This window comes from Ostrinia nubilalis, chromosome 16 (assembly GCF_963855985.1).
Source record: "Ostrinia nubilalis chromosome 16, ilOstNubi1.1, whole genome shotgun sequence".
NCBI classification, from domain to species: Eukaryota; Metazoa; Arthropoda; class Insecta; order Lepidoptera; family Crambidae; genus Ostrinia; species Ostrinia nubilalis.
Genome location: NC_087103.1, coordinates 10,312,078 through 10,330,826, shown reverse-complemented (window position 1 = coordinate 10,330,826; position 18,749 = coordinate 10,312,078). Strand labels below are relative to the sequence as shown.

The 18,749-nt window shown below is 43.6% G+C and overlaps 2 protein-coding genes across 2 annotated transcripts in view; one reads left to right on the top strand and one right to left on the bottom strand.

Moving 5' to 3' along the window:
• Nucleotides 1-275: 275 nt before the first annotated feature.
• On the top strand, nt 276-2,141 carry LOC135079378 (neugrin). The gene is made up of 3 exons (XM_063974032.1): nt 276-578; nt 726-944; nt 1,053-2,141. The coding sequence occupies exons 1-3, from the start codon at nt 378-380 to the stop codon at nt 1,740-1,742; spliced, it is 1,110 nt and encodes a 369-aa protein (XP_063830102.1). The 5' UTR covers nt 276-377; the 3' UTR covers nt 1,743-2,141.
• Nucleotides 2,142-4,527: 2,386 nt separating this feature from the next.
• LOC135079543 (DENN domain-containing protein Crag) overlaps nt 4,528-18,749 on the bottom strand; it is a 42,693-nt gene continuing 28,471 nt past the window's right edge. The window contains exons 25-37 of the mRNA XM_063974194.1: nt 18,560-18,748; nt 17,923-18,009; nt 16,624-16,698; nt 15,640-15,866; nt 14,591-14,715; nt 13,287-13,469; nt 12,918-13,008; nt 12,656-12,838; nt 8,527-8,683; nt 7,752-7,868; nt 6,845-7,079; nt 6,142-6,528; nt 4,528-6,026 (exon numbers count right to left, since the gene is read on the bottom strand). Coding sequence (XP_063830264.1) covers nt 6,890-7,079; nt 7,752-7,868; nt 8,527-8,683; nt 12,656-12,838; nt 12,918-13,008; nt 13,287-13,469; nt 14,591-14,715; nt 15,640-15,866; nt 16,624-16,698; nt 17,923-18,009; nt 18,560-18,748 — 1,624 coding nt within the window. The 3' untranslated portion in view covers nt 4,528-6,026; nt 6,142-6,528; nt 6,845-6,889. The remainder of the gene's footprint in view (nt 6,027-6,141; nt 6,529-6,844; nt 7,080-7,751; nt 7,869-8,526; nt 8,684-12,655; nt 12,839-12,917; nt 13,009-13,286; nt 13,470-14,590; nt 14,716-15,639; nt 15,867-16,623; nt 16,699-17,922; nt 18,010-18,559; nt 18,749) is intronic.

Genomic DNA, 18,749 nt, shown 5'->3' with positions numbered 1-18,749 from the left:
ATGTTCCTGGTCAGGCTATAACTACACATAAGGTTCAGCAGCAACATCAATTAAATAATTATGTGAACAGTATCAAAAATTTGAAAGAAAATAAATTAAAATTATTTTTGTCAATACTGAATATAAAAAAAAATACATACAGCCGAAAATATAACCTCCTTCTTTTTTGAAGTCGGTTCAAAATAAACAACAATTCATTATATTTGATAACCACAGTGAACTTTGTAGAAAAAAAACGTGTTTAAAAAACTAAACTGTCATTTTGCTGTCATTGTCAGTTTTGTCCAAAATAGTTGGATCGGTGAAAAAATCAAAAAGTTCAAAAAACCTTTTTATATTGCAAACCAGTTCATCAAGATCTGAATTTTGATTCAAAAATGTTCATAGCCAGATTGAAGCCCTTATATTACATCAGCGACAAGATTGTCGTCAGAAATTTGAGGAATAGCAGGATAGTTAGTCCACCAGCCAACCCTGGCTTGAGTAGAAGAATCAAAGCATTTAAAGAGGACGGTCTCAAGATAGAAGATGATGATCCTGAAGAATTCATTGAACGATCAGACAGTGACTTTAAAAACGTTAGTATCTTATGTTGCATTTAACATAAACACCTGATTTTATAACCTAACTTTTATTCATGCATCAGCTTTGTTATTTTTATTTTGTGGGAAAACAAAAATCTTTAAGGTTTGTAACTTTTGGCATGATTTATTGTCACTTTACAGGTTGGAGAGGCGTATAACGAGCACATGAATGAAACACTGATTGGCAAATATGAGCTACGCCATCAAATCGTCAAGGATAAGTACTTCAAGGAGAATATGCCCAACCTTTTGACTTGGAGTGAGAAAGAACAAATACGACATTTGGCCAATACAGAGCCAGATGAGTGGACCCCTGAGAGACTTGCAGAAAGTTTTCCTGTTACTGCAAGTACTGTCAAGGTAACTACTTCAAGTGTACCTACCTAGTTGAACTAAAAAAATATACTACAAATATTGATTACATAACTTATTACAATTTGTCAATTAATTTGCTATTTTGTTTTACAGAAAATATTAAAGTATCCCTGGAAACCTGCGACACAAGAACGCATAGCTCGCCATGATGCTTCAGTGATGAGGAATTGGAGGGAACTCAAAGAAGGTTCTTTATCAATATCTGAAGAGATCAGACAGCATTTCCTTAAATTCTCTGACAGAACTATCCCACCACTAAATGCAAAATCTATCAAAATTGATGTAACCCAAGACGAAAAAATGGGAGAATTTGAACAAATAATAAGGAGATGTGCAAACAAGGAGACTGCAGATAACACAGAAGAAGAAGATACCACCAACCAAGAAACAGAAGTTGAAGAATATAAACACAAAAAACAATTTAAAGACAAAAAGCTTATGACACTAGATCAACTCAAGGACAAAATAAAAAATCGCCTAGATAGTGGCAATGAAGTAGATTTCAATGATGAAATTATTGCAAACACTGTTTCTAGCAAATCTGTTCAAACTAAGTCCGATTTAAATAATGAAATTGAACTCCCTGATGTAAAAAATGAATCTAAAGCAGTAACAGGGTACAAAGAAAACACACAAAATGAAAAGAATATTATGGATTATCCAGAGAGGATAAGAATTCCTAAAAAGGCTTATAAAAAAGGTGCTACATATAAAGTTAATGATTGCTACTATGATCATGATGGTAGATTCTTGTACAGAGTTCTAGGAATGTCAAATAATTAGTATTAAGAATAAATGAGGAATAAAGATAGAAAATAAAACAAATTTTATTTGAAGCCTTATATTTTTTTATAAAAATTATATGCATTTCGTTATACTTGTCCATCAAAATAAAATAACTAAAATTTTAATACAACACATATACACCCATTTGGTATGCAAACATTATTTGCATGTCTTTTACTTTGTAACCGTAATTTTGATCAGAACCCCTTATTTAAATATTGCAGTTTTCATAGACCTTTACAAAAATACTCTTGAGTGACTATCACCATTGTACATGTTGTAGAACAAAAAATATGGCTTGAAACAATCACTATAGGGCAGCTAAAATTATTAAATTAATAATATCACTAAAAGCTACTGGATACAGAAAATGAAATAAATAAATTGTAATGAATGGCAATGCTTTTACTCAAATATGACTACAGTTATAAGACATAGTTGCCTCTGTTATGTATACCTAAGGTTGAGTTAGTTGCATAAATAATGTTTTTTGCCTTTACACTGAATGTTAGTACAATATGAGTATTGTTTCGCGTTGAGGTTGTGAAGAAACCCATACATTTTCTGTTTACTTGTTTTTCATTCATTCAGAACTTTTGTTCACAAAATGATTAATGCTAGGTATTCACTAGGGCGCAGGTTTAATTAAAGACACTCATGTCTTTAGATATTACGTCGTTTTCTTCATACACAGTCGTTGCTAGAAGTGTCGCGTTAATTAATGTTTTGCACGGCACTTTTAGCGACACGTGTACCGGGAAATTGGTTCCGTAGTGAATACTAAGCCTTATGGAAAGGACAATGGCTTTCTCCTAGATCTTCATCATTTACAACATGTTTGCATCATTATTTCAGATAAAGTATAAGTAAGAAAAAACGAAGTATTGTAACTTCACGTTTTAAGTAAAGATGCATAGATGCATAATATGCTAATACAAATTTAAAAAAACATAGGCCAGTTCTCACTAACAGTTACGACCATCGATGGCCTTACGTATTAGATAATATTTAAAAAATAACACAAAATAATGTTTTACAACGGTTGATAACCATAAATTATAAAAATTGTTTATATTTGATTATGATTTTATCATATTCTATAGTTACATGATAGCGTTGACACATCTACTAAATACTTTTGAATTTTGGCAGTCACATTATTATTTGTCTTACAAAAGATTAATTTAAAATAGCAAAATTTTGATCACAAAACATGATTTTAGAGTAGAAAAACAAAATAAATAATATGTATTGGAATGGACTCAAATAACTGACATACACGACATAAATAATGTGACTTTGTGAAGAACACAATCATAAACGCTAAGTAACATTCGTTTACGAATTCAAACGTGTACTAAGATCACACAAAAACTATAAAATTCTGAACATTGCCATCGGTGGCGCTTATCCTATTCTATACAACATTAATATGTACACTCGCGTCGTTACAATCCACACTAAATAGCGTTTAGCACCCACATTCCTAATCTAATGGATATGCAAAAATGTGAATGTCGATCTTAAAAAGCCTATTTTTTGGGGCATAATTAATTAGAATTAGGCCATGCCATGGGTTATGAATTACGTTTACAATAATGGCGCCGTTACATTATGTGGGAAATTGATCGAATCGTATAGTATAAACATGCACATCAGTTAGTTTCGCCGTGTGTCGCCCATACTTCGGACTTCGGTGTCTTGCTCGCGCTTCTGTTCGTCGGATAATTTCCCACATAGTGTAACTGCGCCATAAGGACAACCTCCAATATAATGAAAGAAAAAATTTGCAAACATACAGTTGATCTTACAATCTAATTTATTAAACACCAAAAGAGGTGGTTTGATACATGAGATATTGCAATTTATTAATAAAAATAAGTATAGCCGTTTAAATGTTTAACTCGCATGATAGACCGTCTTGCTGGTATTTTAAAATAAACACGCATAAATACTGCAGTTGTTACAGTCAGCGTCGAATAGTTTGTGACACCCAAAGAGGCCAAAAAGTTGACAACACAACCTTATTCCAATAGTAACAAAGACGTGTTGTGGACTTATTTGCTACTTTAGGTGTCACGATCTATTTGTCGCTGACTGTAAATAATGTCCCCGGGTTGGACGGGCGTGAAATTCGACTGATTTTTGCATTGGACTATAGACGTGGACGGTGGTAATTTATTTCCAAAATTCAAACATTTTCTAAGCTAATAGTTAAATACTGTTCGAGAAATTTAAATCACATTGCACCTAACATTATAGTCATCGAAGTAGTAATTCGTCCATTATTGTATGCACTCTAGGATATAAAACGTGCTTGTCTTACATTATTGAATAAATATTTATAATATGGATATTACATACATTACAATCTCTAGATATAACAGTACATATAGATTGAAATAGTGATTTATTGCTAAGTATTGTATTATATAAAAAGATTTTATACATCCAATATTATTCAAAATAACATATTTAAGTCCGCGAGAACAGAATTGGGATCAAACCTTGAAGTGATTTTTTATTTCGTTCAAATGTTTTTCTTTAAATTAGGCAATCACAACAGGGGTAATTAAATTTAATATAACTATTTATGGACAAATAGACTATAGTTCTCAGAGAAAATTATTAAGACTATAGACATTTTTATGTTCGTAAAGTTTCAGAGAAATGTATTCAAGAACTTATATTGACTTGCAAATTTTATTGAAGCGGGACAAATCAGGGCAGATTAGGAACAATCGTAATGCTTACGAGTTGTTGTCTTCATTTCCACTTGATAAAGTGAAATGAGACGTCCTAAGAACCTTTCCCTAGCAGAGAATAACTATGTAATTACAATCAAACCAAGTGTTAGTTGCCATTGACATTACATCATTCCGTAAATAGAGAATGACTATACGCTGCTCGAAATAACAAATATTGGGTTTGGTACCGAAGAATAGACGTGTAATAGTGCCCAAAGGTCTCACTATTGATGGCGGTAACACACTTCTACCACGAAATCTTGGCAGCGAAATTAACAAATACATCTCAGTGTTTAGATCGCCACATTATCAACCTGGTGAAATTAACGCAGAGATGTGTATTGATCGAGTTTCTGTGTCATGATTTAACAGCCAAGGTGTGCTATAAAGAAAATATGAATTACAATTTGTGGCCGACGAAGTTCTTACATCGTTGTCTTGTTCTAAAGCGTAGGAGTTAAGTTTTATGAGCCAGAGGATGAAATTGCTTTCTCAACCTTAAGACTAGTCAGTAAGTTTCAAAGTCGCTACCGCAGGTGATGCTTAGTCTAGTCCTTTCTTCCAGCTGTTATAGAGCGCGGATATTGTCATAAAAGCCAGAGGATGAAATTGCTTTCTCAACCTTAAGACTAGTCAGTAAGTGTCAAAGTTGCTCCGCAGGTAATTTAATCCTCAAAGTTTAGCCTCAACCGCTTGAAGTAGTGACAACAGACGGCCGTAGGAGGGTGGGAGGTCGCTTCCCAACTGTTCGAGGGTTTGGGCGTATTATTTTCAACCTTAAGACTAGTCAATAAGTGTCAAAGTTGCTCCTCTGGTGATTTAATCCTCAAAGTCTAGCGTCAACCGCTTGAAGTAGTGGCGATAGCAGACGGCCGTAGGAGGGCGGGAGGTCGGTTCCCAACTGTTCGAGGGCTCGGGCGTATTATTTTCAACCTTAAGACTAGTCAATAAATGTCAAAGTTGCTCCGCAGGTGATGCTTAGTCCTCGAAGTCTAGCCTCAACCGCTTGAAGTAGTGGCGACAGCAGACGGCCGTATGAGGGTGGGAAGTCGCTTCCCAACTGTTCTGTATTATTTTCAACCTTAAGACTAGTCAGTAAGTGTCAAAGTTGCTCCGCAGGTGATGCTTAGTCCTCGAAGTCTAGCCTCAGCCGCTTGAAGTAGTGACGACAGCAGACGGCCGTATGAGAGGGTGGGAGGTCGCTTCCCAACTGTTCTGTATTATTTTCAACCTTAAGACTAGTCAATAAGTGTCAAAATTGCTACCACAGGTGTAATTTAGTCTTCGAAGTCTAGCCTCAGCCGCTTGAAGTAGTGACGACAACAGACGGCCGTAGGGGAAGGAGGGAGGTCGTAAGGACGCGGCTCGCCTTCCAACTGTTTTTCAACCTTAAGACTAGTCAGTAAGTGTCAAAGTTGCTCCGCAGGTGATGCTTAGTCCTCGAAGTCTAGCCTCAACCGCTTGAAGTAGTGACGACAGTAGACGGCCATATACGGGCTAAGTCGCTTCCCAACTGTTATGTATTATTTTCAACCTTAAGACTAGTCAATAAGTGTCAAAGTTGCTCGGCAGGTGATTAGTCCTCAAAGTCTAGCCTCAGCCGCTTGAAGTAGTGACGACAACAGACGGCCGTAGGTATTATTTTCAACCTTAAGACTAGTCAGTAAGTGTCAAAGTTGCTACCACAGGTGTAATTTAGTCTTCGAAGTCTAGCCTCAACCGCTTGAAGTAGTGGCGACAGCAGACGGCCGTATGTATTATTTTCAACCTTAAGCCTAGTCAGTAAGTGTCAAAGTTGCTCCGCAGGTGATGTTTAGTCCTCAAAGTCTAGCCTCAGCCGCTTGAAGTAGTGACGACAACACACGGCCGTGGGAGAGGATGGGAGGTCGCTTCCCAACTGTTCTGTATTATTTTCAACCTTAAGACTAGTAGATAAGTGTCAAAATTGCTCCGCAGGTGATGCTTAGTCCTCGAAGTCAAGCCTCAACCGCTTGAAGTAGTGACGACAACAGACGGCCGTAGGTATTATTTTCAATCTTAAGACTAGTCGGTAAGTGTCAAAGTTGCTCCGCAGGTGATTTAATCCTCAAAGTCTAGCCTCAACCGCTTGAAGTAGTGGCGATAGCAGATGGCCGTAGGAAGGCGGGAGGTCGCTTCCCAACTGTTCGAGGGCGCGAGTGTATTCATTCTCAACCTTAAGACTAGTCAATAAGTGTCAAAATTGCTACCACAGGTATAATTTAGTCTTCGAAGTCAAGCCTCAGCCGCTTGAAGTAGTGACGACAACAGACGGCCGTAGGAGGGCGGGAGGTCGCTTCACAGCTGTTCGCGACTTGTGTATTCATTCTCAACCTTAAGACTAGTCAGTAAGTGTCAAAGTTGCTCCGCAGGTGATGTTTAGTCCTCAAAGTCTAGCCTCAACCGCTTGAAGTAGTGACGACAGCAGACGGCCGTAGGGGAAGGTGGGAGGTCGTGAGGACGTGCCTCGCCTCCCAACTGTTCAAGGGCTCGGGTGTATTCCTTCTGGAGAGCTATGAGGTCGATGTTGTTCTCGCCGAGAGCTGCCATCGCGAGGAATAGGATGTCTCTGTGAAATGAATAAGTATGTGTGAGGATATGGTTTCTTTTTAATTTTTACGCAAATATTCTGATTGTTTTTAAACGCCAACGCCCGCTTACAGCGTGAGACTGTACACTGCGTCACGTTTCTTACTACGTAAAAGTACTGTTGTAAAGTCCGGTCGCCGAGCAGATAAAATTTCGTCCAATGACCCCAAGCTACCCATCCTTACGCAATATAATTAAGCACGAGCGATAAGGATGGGTAGCTTGGGGTCATTGGACGAAATTCTATGTGCTCGGCGACCGGACTTTACAACAGTTATTTTCCGTAGTAAAAGCATTATTCAAACGTTGAAACCATAGAATAGATCATAATGCAAAGTTGATACTATAGATGACCCACGCTGAACTGTCCCACCAAACTCAATGACAGAGGGGCGCTACCATCGTTCAACTATAATTATGGTTTCCAACATGGCAAAAATCTGAACCAGCGATCCGGTATAGACGGTGGCGCCCCACTGTCAATGTAATCGACAGGACAGTCCAGTATTTTGGAACTATAATAGGTAAAGCAACAAGGGTAGGGTTGTCAACTATACGGTTATTATAATACATTATTTATTGATTTATTCCTGATACTTTTTATTGTTAAACTGGCAATTGCGAATGCGACATAACGAAATGAAGTACAAACCTGTAATAAGAATGGAAGCGTTTGTTGCCCGATGTGTTCTCCCGCCACGTCGCTAGCTTCTGTAGCGCCTCCGTTAAGTCGTTGCTCAGCAGACCGTCCAGTAATGCTAATATCACACTGCAAAAGGAGAAAAATTACATTTAATTAATCTAATCAATTTCAGTGTCCAGTGGGGTAATGCTGTAGCGCGTCAATACTCACACTCTATTGAGGTGTCAAGTATTGAGGAATTTATTGAACTCGCGCGGTAGAAGGACACCTATTAACGAGTAGGCGACGGAGTTATAGTAGCGCTCTACTAGCTGTAGCTCGCGCGCTAGAGTCGAAATAAGGATTTATGAGTTGGCAGCGGAGTTGTAGTGCGCCACGAGCCACTATACACGCAAGTGACGCGGGTACACTCGTGTAGCTCGCGAGCTACAGTTACAAAAACTTAGGAGTTGGCGGCCAAGACTTCCCGCTCTGTAGCTCGCGCACTAGAGTCAGAGTTAGCTCACGCGCTATAAATACAAACTGTCACGAGATGGCAGCGGAGTTGTCACGCTGTAATCCCACGCGCTAGAGACACAAGCTAGTACATTGGTCGCGCTCTGTTGCGCGCTATAGTCACAAACACTTACGAGTTGACAGTGGAGGTGTCTCGCTCAGTAAGTAGCAGCACCTATAGTGCGCGCGAGCTCTGGTCACGCAGTAGTCCCACGCGCTATACTGACGAGTGGTCGCGCTCTGTAGTGCGCTATTTCTTAGCTCGCGCGCTACAAACACAATCACTTACGAGTTGGCAGCGGAGGTGTCTCGCTCAGTCAGCAGTAGCGCTTGCAGCGCTCGCGAGCGCTGATGGTCAGCGCGGCGCGCTCGCCACGCGCGGTGCAGCGCCGCTCCCGCCTCACCATGCAGACGGGCTACGTCCCAGCTACAACGCACTGCACAACCTATACACAGATACTTACGAGATGGCCGTGGAGTTATCACGCTGTAGTCCCACGCGCTAGAGACAAGCTAGTATAATGGTCGCGCTACTTGTTAGCTCGCGCGCTATAAACAAACACTTACGAGTTGGCAGCGGAGGTGTCTCGCTCAGTAAGCAGTAGCGCTTGCAGCGCTCGCGAGCGCTGATGGTCAGCGCGGCGCGCTCGCCACGCGCGGTGCAGCGCCGCTCCCGCTTCGCCGTGAAGACGAACTACGTCCCAGCTACAATACACTGCACAACCTATGCAGAGATACTTACGAGATGGCCGCGGAGTTATCAAGCTGTAGCCCCACGCGCTAGAGACACAAGCTAGTACATTGGTCGCGCTCTGTTGCGCGCTAGTCACAAACACTTACGAGTTGACAGTGGAGGTGTCTCGCTCAGTAAGTAGCAGCACCTATAGTGCGCGCGAGCGCTGGTCACGCAGTAGCCCCACGCGCTATACTGACGAGTGGTCGCGCTCTGTAGTGCGCTATTTCTTAGCTCGCGCGCTACAAACACAATCACTTACGAGTTGGCAGCGGAGGTGTCTCGCTCAGTAAGTAGTAGCGCTTGCAGCGCTCGCGAGCGCTGATGGTCAGCGCGGCGCGCTCGCCACGCGCGGTGCAGCGCCGCTCCCGCTTCACCGTGAAGACGAGCCACGTCCCAGCTACAATGCACTACACGACCTATACACAGATACTTACGAGATGGCCGCGGAGTTATCACGCTGTAGCCCCACGCGCTAGAGACACAAGCTAGTATAATGGTCGCGCTACTTGTTAGCTCGCGCGCTATAAACAAACACTTACGAGTTGGCAGCGGAGGTGTCTCGCTCGGTAAGCAGTAGCGCTTGCAGCGCTCGCGAGCGCTGATGGTCAGCGCGGCGCGCTCGCCACGCGCGGTGCAGCGCTGCTCCCGCCTCACCGTGAAGACGAGCCACGTCTCAGCTACAATACACTGCACCACCTATACATAGATACGAGATGGCGGCCGAGTTAGCACACTGTAACCCCACGCGCTAGAGACACAAGCTAGTATAATGGTCGCGCTACTTGTTAGCTCGCGCGCTATAAACAAACACTCACGAGTTGGCAGCGGAGGTGTCTCGCTCAGTAAGCAGTAGCGCTTGCAGCGCTCGCGAGCGCTGATGGTCAGCGCGGCGCGCTCGCCACGCGCGGTGCAGCGCCGCTCCCGCTGCACCATGCAGACGAGCCACGTCCCAGTTACAATGCACTACACGACCTATACATAGATACTTACGAGATGGCCGCGGCGTTATCACGCTGTAGTCCCACGCGCTAGAGACAAGCTAGTATAATGGTCGCGCTACTTGTTAGCTCGCGCGCTACATTAGTAACTACTCACGAGTTGGCAGCGGAGGTGTCTCGCTCAGTAAGCAGTAGCGCTTGCAGCGCTCGCGAGCGCTGATGGTCAGCGCGGCGCGCTCGCCACGCGCGGTGCAGCGCCGCTCCCGCCTCACCGTGAAGACGAGCCACGTCCCAGCTACAATACACTGCACCACTTATACACAGATACTTACGAGATGCCCGCGGAGTTATCACGCTGTAGCCCCACGCGCTAGAGACAAGCTAGTATATTGGTCGCGCTACTTGTTAGCTCGCGCGCTACAAACACAATCACTCACGAGTTGGCAGCGGAGGTGTCTCGCTCAGTAAGCAGTAGCGCTTGCAGCGCTCGCGAGCGCTGATGGTCAGCGCGGCGCGCTCGCCACGCGCGGTGCAGCGCTGCACCCGCCTCACCGTGAAGACGAGCTACGTCCCAGCTACAATGCACTACACGACCTATACATAGATACTTACGAGATGGCAATGGAATTATCACGCTGTAGCCCCACGCGCTAGAGACACAAGCTAGTATAATGGTCGCGCTACTTGTTAGCTCGCGCGCTATATACATAAACACTTACGAGTTGGCAGCGGAGGTGTCTCGCTCGGTAAGCAGTAGCGCTTGCAGCGCTCGCGAGCGCTGATGGTCAGCGCGGCGCGCTCGCCACGCGCGGTGCAGCGCCGCTCCCGCCTCACCGTGAAGACGGGCTACGTCCCAGCTACAACGCACTGCACAACCTGCAATTTCAGTATTTTAAGCTGTTTTAGTTTGTAGGGAATGTAGTTAGCCTAACGAATTTATTATGAAGTGAAAAGAAAACTCCCGTTAGAATTTAACACAGGTACGTATATTCTCGGCTACACACACAACATACAATCGCTATAATAATATTATCACAATACGAAGGTGCGGGCGGAGTAAGTATACGATGTTGAGATCGCGGAGTGACACGTAAGAAAACAATGTGGGATATGATGCTCAACCACAATAAGGAAGCTAGATGTTAGTGCTTCCTACCGAGCGGGTGTTATGCTCAGGGACCAAGGTCCAATTTACACCATCTTGGTTTGTCTATATATACTTGGCAGGATATAAAACTCCGTCACCGCGATGCAGGTTTGTATGAGCGGCGGAGTGTGCCATAGTGCAGTCGTAACAGCGCCATCTGTTGGTACACGTTTGTAGTGGCGTATCATAGATGTCGCCACACCACTCCCCCCGGAAGAACCGGAGGTGGATGACGTCAGGATGAGCTCAGCAGTCTGTGCGTGATGAGCTTACAAGTGCCAGGTGTGCTCAAGTCTGCGGTGAGTCGAGACGAGCGGATTGCGGTGCTCTATCCACGGTGAGTCGGGATAGTGAGCGGAGGCGTCTTCGATGGTCGGGCGTGGAGCTGGGCCAGAGCTGTACCCGTGACCAGTGAAGTGACGGTTGCTTGCTGCCGAGGAACCAGGAAGGTCGGTTGCGATCTGCGATGGTCCCTGAAGGCTGGATGCTGGCTTGTTGAAGACTGGAGCTGATGACGGAGTGGCGGAGATGGTGAGGATGGCGGAGGCTGATGCCGAAGATGGTGGTGATGGAGGTTGCGTCTCACATCACGTCGGGGTCACCAATGTAGGGAATGTAGTTAGCCTAACGAATTTATTATGAAGTGAAAAGAAAACTCCCGTTAGAATTTAACACAGGTAGGTATATTCTCGGCTACACACACAACATACAATCGCTATAATAATATTATCACAATACGAAGGTGCGGGCGGAGTAAGTATACGATGTTGAGATCGCGGAGTGACACGTAAGAAAATCGGCAGCGCGAGCGGCGTGCGTCCGGCGCGGAGATGTTTGGGCGTCTGTCGCGGAGTCCCGCGGCGCTCTCGGGCTCCGCCCGAGCCATGGCGTCTGCGGCGCGAGGGGGAGTGCGCGGCGCGGGCGCACAGGGCCGGCGCCAGGAAAGCAGGGCCGAACTGCAGCTGGGGTGCATAGTGGTAGACACCACAAGTTCATGTTTTTTGTCACATATCATCCACTTTGCACTGGAGGGAAGTCGACCCTTAACTTCGAACTTCTATGTTCTTCTGATTAATTTCGTTGCGGGTCCAATGACAGTTTAACTTTCCCCTGGGACAAACTTGACCTCCACTGGTTGGGTTTTTATTGGCGGTCAAGCTGTAGATCCTGGCTACACATGAGTTGCAGCGGTGGGAACGAGATGTGGGAATAATCCCGTTTTTTGTTTTAGTTTATTGTTCATTTTAGGCATTCAGTTAGTGATAGTTCAGCTACAAAATTATTAAGTCTAGTGCTAAACGACTAGTGCAAACAAGTTTCAGTCACTCTGCAGCTCGCGCGCTATTTGCGATCTCGCGTGCTATAAGGACCAACACTGAGGTTGCGCCGGCAGACTTGCCTTCCTCTAACGTCTTTTAACTAAATTATTTATATTTCCTTGTAAATTAGACGACTTGCTGGTGATATTCTTGTATTCCATATAATATGATAAGTTAATTTTCCATAAGACAAACACTGCATAAAAATACAAACTCATGTTCAATCAAATTACTCAGTTTCTATCGTCTAATCAAATTACTCAGTTTCTATCACTTACCAACTTTATCAGTCTCCGTAAGAGCGTCCAAGCTCAAATATTTGGCCTGGAAATCTGGGCACAGGAGATCAGGCAGATGGTTTTCGATGTTGGCACGATCTAAGAACCACACCAGATTCCAATATACGATCGGATGCGATTCTACGAATTCTGGCTCCGCTAGACACGTATCTCCTTCTCTACCTAAAAATATATTCAAAATTACAACATTTTAAGCCATTATGAACTGTAAATTGCAGGAGTTAAAGCTGAATATACATACTTAATATTGATTCGAACTCTTTCCGCAACACCAAGGGGTTTAGATAAGGCACGCTAAGTATTTCTGCTTGTGTTTGATTTGTTCGGACGATCTGTAAAGAAAAGATTTTTAGTTAGTGCACAAATGACTAATAAATGAGTTAAAGTAAATAGATGGTTGTTAAAAGAGGGTTCACCACAATAGTCCAGCTGCCGAGGAAGATAGATTTAGCGTAAATTCTCGAATGTACAGTCCAACAGCGAGAGGGGGAGCTATTAACGTCACAGCAGTGAGACAAGGGAAGGTGGCGTCACAGCAGCCAGTAGGGTGATGGGAACGTCACAGAAGCGGACATATTGTGACGTCACAGCACTCACAGCATTAGCTTACCTGTACAGACAGCAGCGGCACCGTATGACGCCCGCACGCAGTACAACGCGTATTAAGATTGGAGTCGTCTGCCGCCCAGCCCGCCATAATGTCTTCGTCGTATAACAGCGCCAGGCACTGGTGGCATTGCGAGCACGACGACATGTGAACGATGACTGGTGGCGGAGAGGATTTCGGGTCATCCTGTTAAATTATACGTACAGTTATCGGTTTTATTTCCATTTAAGTTTCTTACTTGGTGTTATTTAGCCCCGCGTAACGGGATAAAGAGAGGCAGAAGAAGATTGCTCAGTGTCAGAGATGGCCAAACATAAATTGGGGCAGATATACACAAGCTCGTGGTTCTTACAAATATATCCTATCATGCAGCAATAGGAAAAGGCATGTGCGACCGGGGAGTTAAGTTAACTTTTGGTTAACTTATGCATGTTTCTATTTTCATTCGACACAGCAAGTGCGAGTGTCCTTGTGTCAAAGTCAAAATTTCTATTTGTGTAGACTATTAGGCCCAGAACAGACGGTGAAACGGAACTGCAACTGCTAGCTACACATAGTGCACACATGACGCGACCAGGTTGAAGCTTTTAAACTGGTCGCGTCATGTGTGGTCTCTCAACGGACGCTATGGCAGAAACTTAGATGCAACTCAAAAGTAACTAGCAGTTGCAGTTTCGTTGCAGTTGCGTTTCACCGTCTGTTCTGGGCCTTAAATAGAGCTTACAATACAAATCGTCAAATATTAAAAAAAAATGATTGATTAAAAAAATGAGTTTTGCTCTTATGGAGCCTTTACATGCCCTACCAGCGCTTCGAGACCACAACATTTGGCAAGTGCTGCGAAGAAGCGCCGCAACATAGTGTGTGGTATATATAGTCTGGTCTGCGAGCACGTAGAATTTTGTCCAATGACCCCAAGCTACCCATCCTTATCGCTCGCGCGTAATTATGTTGCTGTCGCGCTCGCACACTCACTGCGGGCGCCCGTCGATAGTCGCGACTGCAATATAATGAGGGCTATCGTTTTCATACTTAACAGTTGGCACCCCTGGCGATTGACAGGACCTTACTCTACAGTGGCGCCATCTTGATGAGTGCAAATGCGATAGTCCTCCTACCACTTTCGCGCTCACCAGTTGGTGCCACTGTCTTCGCTACTAGCAAGTGACAGGACCTTACTCTACAGTGGCGCTAACTGGTGAGCGCTAAAACGATAGCCCTCATTACGCGCGAGAGATAAGGATGGGTAGCTTGAGGTCATTGGACAAAATTCTACGTGCTCACAGACCGGGCTTTAGAATACTCACGTTATTAGGTGGATAGAGGTTGTCGGGCAGATGCGAGAGTAGCGTAGCGAGCGAGCCTCTCTCCATAGAGCACGCTAGCTCGGCGTCGCTGGACGCGCGTCTGAACCCGATACCTCCGACCCACTCTGAAATAGACAGGAGTTTGGTTATTTTCTAAGTAATACCACTGCCACTAAGAGTAGGTGCACACCGTTGATTTTTAGTTAGCCGATAGTTGTGCCCGATTTTAATTTGTATGAAGAATCGGCCAAATCGAATCGGCGTAGTGTGCGCACTCCCATACATGCCCATACTGATCAACTGCCCGACTAAACTATCGGCCGACGAAAAATCAACAGTGTGCGCCTACTCTAAACGCTATAAGAAGGGGAGATGACCACTAGTCACTTGATGCTGTAGCCACAAGTGACCTCATGTGAGGGTTAAGTAGTTTAAAAACGCCGATCTATAAATATTGATTACACGTCACTGTGAGTGAATATTACTATAGTTTTAGCGTTTAATTCGGCCAGTGCCTGAAGTATGAGAGCGATACGAAAGGGGTGACATTGATATATTATGACGTGACAGCATACATATCTGAAGCATAATTTGAAGGCTCACTGACGTTTGACGTCTCAAAAAAGACCTTCCGTGCCGCTCCTATACTGAGTTAAGCGCAGAACTAAACCTTTAATAGAATTTGACTGTAACTGATGACTGATGTCTTCAATGACATAAGTAACTGCCAACATTTTAATAAAGCCGTTTAAAAAACCCATCAATAACACATTTTTGGGCTACGAAGCGGTTGTCGACTGACATTTATTTAAACTATGTTACGATCTACTCCACAAAGACCGGTCCTGCGTCACTTGCATCCAGGTACTTCCCGCGACCTTCACCAGATCGTCGGTCCACCTAGTGGGAGGCCTGCCCACGCTACGTCTTCCAGCTCGTGGTCGCCACTCAAGAACTTTCCTGCCCCAAAATTTCCTGTGGAAATCCTTGGGGGAGGCCTTTGTCCAGCAGTGAACGTCTTTCGGCTGAAACGACGACGATCTACTCACCATCAGGATTGATCTCCGAAGAGCCGTCAGTCGAGTCTTCCTCCGCTATTAGACTGCTCAGGGCGCTAGTAGCGTTGCCAATAGCGCCTTTTACTGGCGTCGAGTTGGCCGAAATGACTTCTTTCATCTCATCAAACTTTTTGGCCATACTCGTAGCGGCGGATTTGAGACTGCTGAGGCCGCTTTGGAGAAGCTCGTTTGACTTCTTACCAGCTATACTTGTTGGGCTAAAAGGTAAGTGGATTGTACAGTCAACAGCACATTTTTGTAGTAAAATAACTCCTGTTACAACTTCATAAGAAACCGTTTAGCTTGACGTTTTGTTGTCTACATAAACAGCGGTACCTTAATATTTTTGTAAGAGGAGCTATTTTACAGTAAACATGTATAATCTGATGTACAGACGACGGCATGACGAGATGACATGTAGCATCTTATTTACTTGCAATACAGGCGATTTTCAACCAAAATGTATAAGTATAGTCTGATGTGCTGTCGTCTGCACAAAAACTGTTAGCACAATATAGATTTTTTATCAAGTGTTTGGGGTTAAAATAGTATGTAGTTTGAATGTATGGGGATTGTTAATCCTAAAAAGCTAAAATAAAAGAGTTTCATGCAAAAATCAATAACACAGACTAGTTTATTAACTAATCAACAACAGTGATAAATGAAACCATGCTATAGAGTAAATAAAAAAAACAACACAAACTTATTTTGTACTGTTAACTGTAATGAAATTACAACTTTGATTCGCGAACAACCGGGTCGAGTTAACTGCACACGTGGCAGCCGTGACGTCACATCGACGCTCTGGTACGGACGGGGCGAACGCGGGAAAGTGGGAGGGAGTCGCATTTCAACGAGGTACGCAGTTAGCTCGACCGGATTGTATTTTCGTGTTTTCTGTAATCTTGAGTACATAAGTATTTTCTGTAATCTTGAGTACATAAATAGTTTGTGTCAAGCGTGAATCATGCTCACCTGAAGTACGTCTCGATAGCCTTGCCGATTTTCATGTTATCCTTGCGCAACGAGAGGCGGGCAGGCGAATAGCGTCTAAGAAACAAACAGGCTAGCGAATGTGATGTGCGCTCAAATAAAATGTGAACACGCTGCAGTTAAATGCACGAAATTCGAAATTTTAAGAAGAAATGCTCGAGCATAGAAGGTTAATTTTAGTGTTTTATTGTGTATTTTTCGTACATTTATCTTATAATACCAATTCTTAAGTCCGGTCGCCGAGCTGATAGTAATTCGTTCAATGACCCCAAACTACCGCTCGTGGGTAATTATATTGCTGTCGCGTTCGCACACTCACTGCGGCCGCCCGTCGCCGCACAGTCGCCAGTCATTGGACGAAATTATATCTGCTCGTCAACCGGACTTTATAAAACTACACTTATTATTCAACCTTAAACTGCTCGTGAATAGAACTGGTATTATTATTTATGACATGAATGTACACTACACTCATTTCCCATTTTGTTTCTGGATTTTAGACCATGGTTAATTTGGTAGATTCAATGGAAATGAATGCGATGCGATGATAAAAAATAAAAGAAAATCAAAAGAAAATAATTTGCTAAAGTAGCTAATAAACAAACATGCTAATGTTAAATTAGAAAAAAAAACTAGCAGTTGAATATTTACAACGATTTCACAGTTATTAAATTTTTACACACTTGACATCTAATAAAAATTGCTGTTCACACGGTAATTAATATCAAAAGATTCATGAAAACAGTAGTCTTCGATTCCATGCTAAATCGTGGCGTATGTACCCAAAATGTTCCAAACATTTTATTATAACTATAGCGCCATATTATAGGGATCGCATTTGCATTAACCAGTTGGCGCTACTGGCAACAGTGGCAACAAATTAAGACCAGCCAATAGCTTGCCAACGTTTGTGCCAATACTATTCTAGATCCGCACGTTGGACGAGTGGCTATGGAACCAACGTTGGGGCCAACGTATGGAGCAGTCAGTTGACAGTGACACCACTGGTAAAGCCTGGTCCGTGAGCACGTAGAATTTTGTCCAATGACCCCAAGCTACCCATCCTTATCGCTCGCGCGTAATTATGTTGCTGTCGCGCTCGCACACTCACTGCGGGCGCCCGTCGCACAGTCGCGACAGCAATATAATTACGCGCGAGCGATAAGGATGGGTAGCTTGGGGTCATTGGACAAAATACTACGTGCTCACGGACCAGGCTTTAGGCGCATATACGATTATTTTTATTCCCTGCTGATACATATCTAACTATTCAATACTCACCCGAAACTAATCTTCAAAGTGTTCCCCAAGCTTGCAAGACTAGAAGACACCGTCCCGCCTGGCGCCGTCTCACTTCTGTGCAGTTTCCTATCAGGAGGAAACTATCGAGGTTATCTTGTTTCACAAAGGGGCAGCACTAGCGCTACTGAATCGTGGGGCGGGTAGGAAGGGACCTAGGGTGGGGGCGGGACAATTTTGAATTTTATCGATATGTCGCGTTGAGATAAGCGAGTGTGGTGATACTTTATGACGTTCAGCAATGAAGTGGCGATTCAAGTTTAAAACAAATTAAAAACGTTTTTGAAATTATACTAATAAACAGAATAGATAATTTTACTGAAATGTATAAAGTTTTGTAATGTTGATTTTTCCGAGCTATTTTAGTCAATCAAACAGAGAAGGCTATAAACTCCATCATAAGTGAAAAAATATTAAGTGGCAGTTTTTGAAAATAGCCCTTGGACTGTCTGTCACAAGTTACAAGACAAATAAATATGTAAAACAGGTAGTTTTCCGCAATAAAAACTTAGCAAATTTTTTTTTATATATCATCTCAATTCCCCAATTATATCTGCCAATAAACCAAGCATGCAAGACCAATGACCATTAAACTACAACATCAACGGAAGCTGTGTACCCTTGGTGGTCCTCAGGCGGGTCGTCCTGGAACGAGTTGCTTCTGCGATGGAACAGCTTGGGGCTGACACTGAACTCGTGGCGAGGGGCTTGAGGTTCTTCTGAGGGGGGTGGGGGGATGGGCTCAAGGGCTGGCTCGGCGAGCGCGCCTAGTGGGTCGTCTGATAGCACTGGAGTTCTAGGCGATAGTC

Excerpts from the sequence above, each read along its gene's own strand:
- LOC135079378 (XM_063974032.1), top strand. The coding sequence starts at position 378 with ATGTTCATAGCCAGATTGAAGCCCTTATATTACATCAGCGACAAGATT. Across the intron at positions 579-725 it reads CAGACAGTGACTTTAAAAAC|GTTGGAGAGGCGTATAACGA; the intron begins GTTAGTATCTTA and ends GTCACTTTACAG. Across the intron at positions 945-1,052 it reads TTACTGCAAGTACTGTCAAG|AAAATATTAAAGTATCCCTG; the intron begins GTAACTACTTCA and ends TTTGTTTTACAG.